Source organism: Pinus tabuliformis, chromosome 4_1 (assembly GCF_031772625.1).
Source record: "Pinus tabuliformis cultivar Carrire ecotype Pingquan chromosome 4_1, CPIR1, whole genome shotgun sequence".
NCBI classification, from domain to species: Eukaryota; Viridiplantae; Streptophyta; class Pinopsida; order Pinales; family Pinaceae; genus Pinus; species Pinus tabuliformis.
Window position 1 is genome coordinate 77816324 of NC_142303.1, and position 9896 is coordinate 77826219.

Sequence of the window (9896 nt, forward strand, 5' to 3'; positions counted from 1 at the left end):
GGTCCACAAAGGAGACGGATATTGGAGTCTACAAATGAGATTTGACTTACTTACTTAGACTCCAAACCAGACTCCACTTAGATCTTCACGTGTTACAGGTGAGCGTATGTAGGTATGTTTTGACGCTCATCAGAACGCATTGATTGAATTTTGAAATGTCATTGGACTGGTCCCAATAGGCGGCGCTTGGTTGGACTTGTGGCACACAAGAAGAAGCCCCATATATAAGGAACCGCAGCGACAGGGTTGTACCACACCAACACAGTAGCTATTTTATCTTACCCACTAGAAATATTGGCCCTCCCCTTCCCCCTCCTTTCTATCTATCTCATCACTTGTACCCATGGCCTCCGTCGTCGACCAAGCCGAGCTGTGCAGCAAATCTGTGAGCATGAGTTCACCTGGTGTACAAAGACGCACAGGCGATTACCATTCCAATCTCTGGGACGACGAGTTCATCCAGTCCCTCTCAACGCCTTATGGGGTGGGTAATCACTAATTAGCTTCAGCTTCAGCTTCAATTTATTCTTCTGTCGATTCCTTCATCACATTGAATTAATACTATTGAATAAATTTCTTCTGATCCAATTAATTTCAGGCACCTTCTTACCGCGAACGTGCTGATAGACTTGTTGGGGAAGTAAAGGAGATGTTCAATTCACTTACAGTACTCACTCCCCACAATGATCTCCTTGAGCAACTTTGGATGGTGGATAGCGTTGAACGTTTGGGAATCGATAGGCATTTCATAAATGAAATAAAATCAGCGTTGGATTATGTTTACAGGTCGGTCACCGTAGCCTTATCATCATTCTTTGTTGTGCTTTATATGTGGAATACAATGTACGTGCGATTATAACCATAAATTATCGATCTTGGTCTGCAGCTATTGGAGCGAGAAAGGCATTGGATGTGGTAGAGAGAGTGTTGTTACTGATCTCAACTCAACTGCCTTGGGGTTCCGAACTCTTCGACTAAACGGATTTCCGGTGTCCTCAGGTACATTTTATTACTAAATCGGTGGTTTCAGAAAAGTTGAATCCTAGTATCTGTAATTTTTCAGCCTCTCTCATGGATCTGCTTTAATAAATGTTTTCATTTTATTTCATCTCAGATGTTTTGGAAGTTTTCAAAGATCAAAATGGGAAGTTTGCAGGCTGCTCTGCCAATGCTCAGACAGAGGCAGAGATGAGAGGCATTCTCAATTTATTTAGGGCCTCCCTTCTTGCATTTCCTGGGGAGGAAGTCCTGGAAGAAGCTCAAATATTCTGTAGATCATATTTAAAGGAAGCCCTAAAAACGGTTCCGATCTCCAATGGTAGTCTTTCAGGAGAGGTGAGGCAGCGATACCCATTCAAATTCACAAAATAGCGTATTTTATTGTATGTGGTTAAATGTTTTTATAGCAACAATATTGTGGCTGGCAGATTGAATACGTTATTGAATATGGTTGGCTCACAAATTTCCCAAGATTGGAAGCAAGAAATTATATCGACGTATTTGGAAAGGACACTATTCCCTGTGTTAAGTGAGTACAGTATATTTATATTATATATTGGAGTGGGCCCATTATTTCATTTCATATAATATATATATTGGAGTAGGCCCATTATTTCATTTCATCAAAGTCATCTAAATTAAGGGAATTTAATGTTAAATCCACTTTGCATTTAACTTTTCAGGACGACGACCAAGACCCAGAAGCTTTTAGAACTTGCAAAATTGGAGTTCAATATCTTTCACTCCTTACAGCAAAAAGAGTTAAAACAGCTATCCAGGTAATGATCAGCTGTCTCCACGATTATTTATTATGACTTTTTTACAGACAAATTCGAATTTGAGTGGTCTCATATTCAAAAAATTATTTATTTTGTGTGCAGATGGTGGAAAGATTCGGGTTTCTCTCAACTGACATTCACTCGGCATCGTCACGTGGAATTCTACACTTTGGCCTCCTGCATTGCCACTGAGCCCAAACATTCAGCATTCAGATTGGGCTTTGCCAAAACGTGTTATCTTGGAATAGTTCTGGACGACATCTATGACACTTTCGGAACGATGGAGGAGCTCGAACTCTTCACAGCCGCAATTAAGAGGTAGAGGTGGTGATGACTAATTAGCTTCCTTAGATCAATCGATCGTTTAATCCAATAAAAAATAGCAACTAACTGTGTGTGCGTATGATGATCAGATGGGATCCGTCTGCCAGGGACTGCCTTCCAGAATATATGAAAGGCATATATATGGTGTTTTACGATTGCGTTAATCAAATGGCTCGAGAAGCGGAGAAGAGTCAAGGCCGAGACACGCTCACCTATGCTCGAAATACGGTATGGAAAATATTAACCCATACATACACATTTGAAGTGAAAAAACATATTTACTTTTCTTCTGATGATAATGTTCATAGGTTTGTAAAATATTGGGGTATCCAAACTCAGCCTCATTTAATTCGCTTTGCATGTACTGTACTGGTGTGCAGTGGGAAGCCGTATTTGATGCGTTTCTGGAAGAAGCAAAGTGGATGTCCAGCGGTTATATACCGACGTTTGAGGAGTATTTGGAGAACGGGAAGGTGAGTTTTGGGTATCGAGCAGCCACACTGCAACCCATTCTCACGTTGGATATTCCCCTCCCCCTTCACGTCCTGCAGGAGATTGATTTCCCATCCAGTTTCAATGACGCGGCATCTTCCATCCTTCGACTACGAGGTGACGTGTGCGGCTACCAGGTAAATTGGCATTGCAGCTTCTATCTCAAATCAAACACAAAGTAGTACAGTTAACTGGTTTTGGAGTTGAAATGAAATTGAATGATATTGAACGCATGGCATGGGATGGTGAATGCAGGCCGAGCGGAGCCGTGGTGAAGAAGCTTCGTCTATATCCTGCTATATGAAGGACAACCCTGGAGCAACAGAAGAAGATGCTCTCAATCACATAAAGAGCATGATGGAGGAAAAGATGAAAGAAATAAATTGGGAGTTTCTGAAACCTGTTGAAATCGTAATTTCAACGCAGCTGCCAGAAAACGGTAAACAGACCCGCCGGAGAGCTCTCGGGTCACATTCCGGCAAAAGGGATTTTCCGATGATCGAACCCGAGAAATTTTGGAGCTGACGCGTGGTTCACCCCTGACGTAATGCAACGTAGTTTTCTCGGGCGATAAAGCTAGGTGACAAAGTGCCTTCCGATATTGATGTCCACCGTCCGATTTAATTGATTTCTCTCCGCCGTTGATTGATTAAACCTGCACACGGGCCTGCATCAAATTAAAACTATTGCGTGGAGTAAATTAAAAGCATGGTTGACCATACCTTTCATTAATGCATTGTCATAAACTTAGGTGAATAGTTAAGTTTTTTTTACATAGGGCACGTAATGCATTTAGTTTTATATACGGCATATATTTACTTAGTCGTTGACCATATGCATTGAAGAAACCAATAGTAGTATAATATATTTTTTTTTACTAGTTAAGTCATGTGTGCTTGTTATTAGTTTGTATGTATGGCACACGGGAGGTAAAGACAGTGTGTGTTCGCAGCAGCGAAAAAGAACAAGAGAGATGTATGCACAGCAGTGTGGAAAAATTATAATGAACAGGTTGTAATGTTTTTGTGATGTATTGCAAAACAGAGGTGTAAGAAAAACCATGTGTGGTTTTGCACAGCAATGCATAAAGATAATGGTTGAGCGAGTTTTTGTAAGTCTGTGTAAGTTTTGTTTTTACAGCAGTATGTAAAATTGTTTTACACCAGTAAATGTGAATGGAGGTTTTACAGCAGTAAATGTTAATGGGAATTTTTCCAGCAGTGTAAATTCTCATATGAAGACAGAGTGAATGTTTTTTTTTGTTTTAATGAATAGAAATATTTTATGGTGAAATACTCTGTCTCTCAGTGAAATTTTTTTAATCTTACCTAAGCACAAAAAGATCCTGTGGAGCTAAAACAGAGCATTGCCTCTGTGTGATTGAATATTGGTTTTTGGTATTTTCTCCCATTGAAAAATACCCAACAGTGGTATCAGAGCAGGCTTAGGCTCTTTGAAGGTGACAAAGAAGCTGAGAGAAGGTTGTTGCTGCAGCAAAACTTCTCAGGCAGACAGAAGACTCAGACAACGAAGGATTCAGGTATTCTTCACAGCTATGTTGTTTGTTACTGTTGAAGCAGTCAATTGTTTTAAATACATAGTCAAGGAATGGCTAGCACAAGCACTGGTATGGGTATGTTTAACACCCAGCTCCCACAGTTTAATGGGAAGAACTATGACTACTGGTCAATAACTATGAGAGCTCTGTTTGCCTCTCAAGATTTATGGGAAATAGTTGAAGATGGTTTTGAAGAACCAGCAAATGAAACTGAGTTCAATGCATTAACTCAGGGAGAGAGAGATCTCCTGAAGAGCAATAGGAAGAAGGATGCAAAGGCCATTTTATTGTTGCATCTAGCAGTAGACCAGAGTATATTTCCAAGGATAGCAGCAGCTAAAACATCAAATGAAGCATGGCAAACCCTCAAGACAGCCTATCAAGGCATGGAGAGAGTGAAGACAGCAAAACTACAATTGCTGAGAAAGGATTGAAAACTTGAACATGAAGGAGTCAGACAACATTGAATCATTCTTCACTCATGTGATTGGTGTAATCACACAAATGAGAACTCATGGAGAAACAATTGAAGATAGAAGAATAGTGGAGAAAATATTGAGGGTCTTACCCTCAAGGTTTGATGCCATAGTCACCACCATTGAAGAGACAAAGGATCTCTCAAACTATTCAGTTGATGAGCTACATGCATCACTGATAACACATGAGCAGAGGTTGAGTAGGAATGAAAACTCATCTCTTGAGCAAGCCTTCAAGACCCATATGTCCTTTGGAAGAGGAAGAGGTCAAGGAAGAGGAAACAGAAGAGGAAGAGGCAGAAGCCAGAACAGAGGTGGAAGGAACAGCCCATCAAATGCACAAGGAAGAGGCAGCAATCCAAATCAGAACCAAGGTCAAGGCAACAGCCAACAAAGAGATCAGTATCAGGTTCAAGGACAAAGGTATGATAAATCTAATGTTCAATGCTATTATTGCAAAAAGTATGGACATTATGCTAGTGATTGTAGAAAGAAACAACATGATAAGAACAGCAGACAAAATGCAAATGTTACAAGAGAAAATAGCAGTCAAGAAAATGTCCTGTTAGCTTGTAACATGGCTGAAACACATAGTGAGGACATATGGTTTTTGGACTCAGGTTGCAGCAACCATATGACAGGGAATATAGCCCTCTTTTCAGCCTTAAATCAGAATTTGAAATCAGAGGTCACACTAGGAACTGATTTTAAAGTGTCTGTTATGGGAAAAGGGGAGATAAAAATATTTACAAAACAAGGAGAAAAGAAAACCATAGCAGATGTATACTATGTCCCTGGAATGAGATGTAACCTCTTGAGTGTTGGACAGCTTGTCCAAAAGGGTTACAATGTTTACTTTGTAAATGATGTGTGCACCATCATGGACATACCACCCAGCAAAAGATGCATTGCTGAAGTGAAGATGACAAGGAACAGGATGTTCCCTCTCCGGATCAGGGCAGACTTGAAGAACAAGAAGGAAATGGCAACAGTCACCCAAGAGGCCTTCCAAAGCGTGCCAAAGGATGAAAATTGGTTATGGCACTTGAGATTCGGGCATCTAAATTTTGGAGGTCTAAACTTATTAAGCAGAAAAGGAATGGTAAGAGGATTACCATTGATAGAGAAACCGGACAGCCTATGTGAAGGCTGCATTTTGGGAAAACAACATAGAGAAAGTTTTCCATCAGGGAAGAGCATAAGGGCAAAGGCACCCTTAGAGATTATCCACTCAGATTTGTGTGGACCAATGCAAGCTCCATCATTAGCTGGCAGCCTATATTTCTTGACATTCATTGATGATTTTACAAGAAAGACTTGGATATATTTCCTCAAGAACAAAAGTGAAGTCTTTGAGAAATTCCAAAATTTCAAAGCACTTGTGGAGAACCAAAGTGGGCTGCACATAAAAGTATTGAGAACTGATAGAGGAGGTGAGTATATCTCAAATGAATTCCTAAAGTTTTGTAGAGAAAATGGAATTCATAAACAGTTTACAACTCGGTACACCCCACAGCAAAATGGAGTTGCTGAAAGGAAGAACAGGACCATCATGGATATGGCGAGGAGCATGCTGAAGGCAAAGCATTTGCCAAATGAGTATTGGGCTGAAGTTGTACATTGTGCAGTTTATATATTGAACAGGTGTCCTACAAAAGCAGTCTTGAACAAAGTGCCAGAAGAGGCATGGAGTGGGAGAAAGCAAGGAGTCACCCACATGAGAGTTTTTGGGTGTGTGGCCTATGCACACATTCCAAATCAGCTAAGGAGGAAGTTGGACAGCAAAGGGGAGAAATGCATCTTCATTGGATACAGTGACGAATCCAAAGCCTACAGGCTGTACATCCCATCTACCAAGAAGTTCTTTGTAAGCAGGGATGTTCAATTCATTGAGGAAGAAGCTTGGGATGGAAGCATAGAGAAAACAGTGAATGTCAAGAACTGTTTGTCTCATGATGAAGATGAAGAGGAGGTGGCTGAAATGCATCCCCAAACAGCAGTGCCAACACAAGGACAGCAAGGGACACCATTGAGGATAAATGAGAGTGCTTCTCCAAGCACACCACAAGGAGGAAATTCAAGTGCATCTTCAAGCACTTGCACACCAAATGAAAGAGGTAAGAAGTTTAGAAATTTAAGTGACATTTATGATGAAGGAATGAATTCCTTATTTGCCTTGTATTGTCATGTTGATGATCCTATTCATTTCGAGGATGCAATTAAAGATAGGAAATGGATAGAAGCTATGGATGAGGAGATGAATGCCATAGAGAGAAACAAAACATGGGATTTGGTTGAGCTACCAAAAGGCAAAGAAGTCATTGGAGTGAAATGGGTCTATAAGACCAAGAGTAACGCTGAAGGCAAGATAGAAAGGCACAAGGCAAGGCTGGTTGTCAAAGGGTACAAACAGCAGTATGGGAGAGATTATGAGGAGACTTTTGCACCGGTTGCAAGAATGGAAACCGTGAGAGCAGTGCTGTCCATAGCAGCTCAAAACAAATGGAAAGTCTACCAAATGGACGTGAAATCAGCATTCCTAAATGGAGTATTAAAAGAAGAGGTGTACATTGAACAGCGTCTCGGCTATGAGAAGAAAGGTGAAGAGCACAAAGTGTGCAAATTGAAGAAAGCTCTTTATGGGCTGAAGCAAGCGCCAAGAGCATGGTACAGCAGCATAGATTCATATCTATTGGATAATGAATTTGACAAATGTGAAGGAGAACCCACAGTCTACATCAAGGAAAAGGATGGTAAAATTTTAATTGTTGTCTTGTATGTAGATGATATTATTTTCACTGGAAATGATATTTATCTTATTGAGAATTTTAAATCAGTCATGAAGGATGAATTTGAAATGACTGACATGGGTTTGTTGAGATACTTCTTAGGCATAGAAGTAGATCAAAATGAAAAAGCAATTTTTATATCTCAAGCAAGATATGTAAATCAAGTTTTGGGCAGATTTAACATGCAAGAATGCAAGGCAGCCATCACTCCCACAGTGATGGGATTAAAGCTCAGCAGAGAGGACAACAGCAAGGATTTTGATCCTAGTTTGTATAAAAGCATTGTGGGCAGTCTTATGTATTTAACAGCAACTAGGCCTGATTTAATGTATGCTGTTAGTTTAATTTCCAGGTTCATGGAGAGGCCAAATGAGGCACATTGGCAGGCAGCAAAGAGAATTTTGAGGTATGTCAAAGGCACTAAAATGTTTGGAATTTTATATCATGCCTCAGAACATTCAGATTTGGTTGGATACACTGACAGTGATTGGGCTGGAAGTGTAGATGATCGGAAAAGCACTTCCGGTTATGTTTTTCATATGGGTTCAGGAGCCATTTCATGGGCTTCTAAGAAGCAATCCATTGTAGCATTGTCTACAGCAGAGGCTGAATATGTGGCAGCTACAGCAGTAGCATGTCAAGCAGTGTGGATGAGAAGAATGTTGAGAAGCTTAGGCCAAGAGCAGGCAAAAGCGACAGTGATCTTTTGTGACAATAGCTCTGCTATTGCTTTGTCAAAGAATTCAGTGTTTCATAAGAGAACGAAACACATTGATACAAGGTTTCACTACATCAAAGAATTGGTGAACAATGGAGAAATTGTCTTAGAACATTGCAGGACTCAAGAACAGGTAGCAGACATCTTGACAAAGCCACTGGATCAGAAAAGCTTTGAATTTTTGAGGAAGTGTCTCGGTATGACCGAATGCCCAGCTGTTGAAATTAAAGGGGAGTGTTGAAATCGTAATTTCAACGCAGCTGCCAGAAAACGGTAAACAGACCCGCCGGAGAGCTCTCGGGTCACATTCCGGCAAAAGGGATTTTCCGATGATCGAACCCGAGAAATTTTGGAGCTGACGCGTGGTTCACCCCTGACGTAATGCAACGTAGTTTTCTCGGGCGATAAAGCTAGGTGACAAAGTGCCTTCCGATATTGATGTCCACCGTCTGATTTAATTGATTGCTCTCCGCCGTTGATTGATTAAACCTGCACACGGGCCTGCATCAAATTAAAACTATTGCGTGGAGTAAATTAAAAGCATGGTTGACCATACCTTTCATTAATGCATTGTCATAAACTTAGGTGAATAGTTAAGTTTTTTTTACATAGGGCACGTAATGCATTTAGTTTTATATACGGCATATATTTACTTAGTCGTTGACCATATGCATTGAAGAAACCAATAGTAGTATAATATATTTTTTTTTACTAGTTAAGTCATGTGTGCTTGTTATTAGTTTGTATGTATGGCACACGGGAGTTAAAGACAGTGTGTGTTCGCAGCAGCGAAAAAGAACAAGAGAGATGTATGCACAGCAGTGCGGAAAAATTATAATGAACAGGTTGTAATGTTTTTGTGATGTATTGCAAAACAGAGGTGTAAGAAAAACCATGTGTGGTTTTGCACAGCAGTGCATAAAGATAATGGTTGAGCGAGTTTTTGTAAGTCTGTGTAAGTTTTGTTTTTACAGCAGTATGTAAAATTGTTTTACACCAGTAAATGTGAATGGAGGTTTTACAGCAGTAAATGTTAATGGGAATTTTTCCAGCAGTGTAAATTCTCATATGAAGACAGAGTGAATGTTTTTTTTTGTTTTAATGAATAGAAATATTTTATGGTGAAATACTCTGTCTCTCAGTGAAATTTTTTTAATCTTACCTGAGCACAAAAAGATCCTGTGGAGCTAAAACAGAGCATTGCCTCTATGTGATTGAATATTGGTTTTTGGTATTTTCTCCCATTGAAAAATACCCAACAAAACCAGACACCAATGTTCCCATCTCCTCTAAGAAACATGCTTTCGACATTCTGAGAGCTTTCTACCACCTCTACAAATACCGAGATGGCTTCAGCATTGCCAACAGTGAAACAAAGAATTTGGCCATGAGAACTGTACTTGAACCTCTGTCTCTCTAACCCTCCTAGATACAAATCACAAAGTATGTCATCTGGGTGGCATTCCTAGTATGTGTAAATGGTAGGCCATTTGTGTAAACTCCAAGGCACATTAGCCATATTTTTTTTCCATGGTTGATTAAAGACTATGATTTCTAATAGCCATATTTTTTTCCATGGTTGATTAAATACTATGATTTTTAATAATTATAGTCCCCAGGTTTTACATTATCTTTATATCTATGGGTTACCAATTCTTTTAATTAATTTAAAACTTTGAAATAATTTAACAATTAATTACTAATTAAAATGAAAGACCTTATTGCGTACATGCTACAAAAGTTTATTTAGTAATTAAAATG

At 39.7% G+C, this 9896-nt stretch overlaps 1 protein-coding gene across 1 annotated transcript; it reads left to right on the forward strand.

Moving 5' to 3' along the window:
• The first annotated feature begins 254 nt into the window (after nt 1–254).
• Nucleotides 255–9555, forward strand: LOC149174245 ((E,E)-alpha-farnesene synthase-like). The gene is made up of 12 exons (XM_089419254.1): nt 255–484; nt 599–786; nt 887–999; nt 1115–1335; nt 1428–1528; nt 1683–1778; nt 1881–2096; nt 2192–2330; nt 2483–2731; nt 2850–2996; nt 4713; nt 9404–9555. The coding sequence occupies exons 1-12, from the start codon at nt 344–346 to the stop codon at nt 9553–9555; spliced, it is 1764 nt and encodes a 587-aa protein (XP_089275380.1). The 5' UTR covers nt 255–343.
• Nucleotides 9556–9896: the final 341 nt, after the last annotated feature.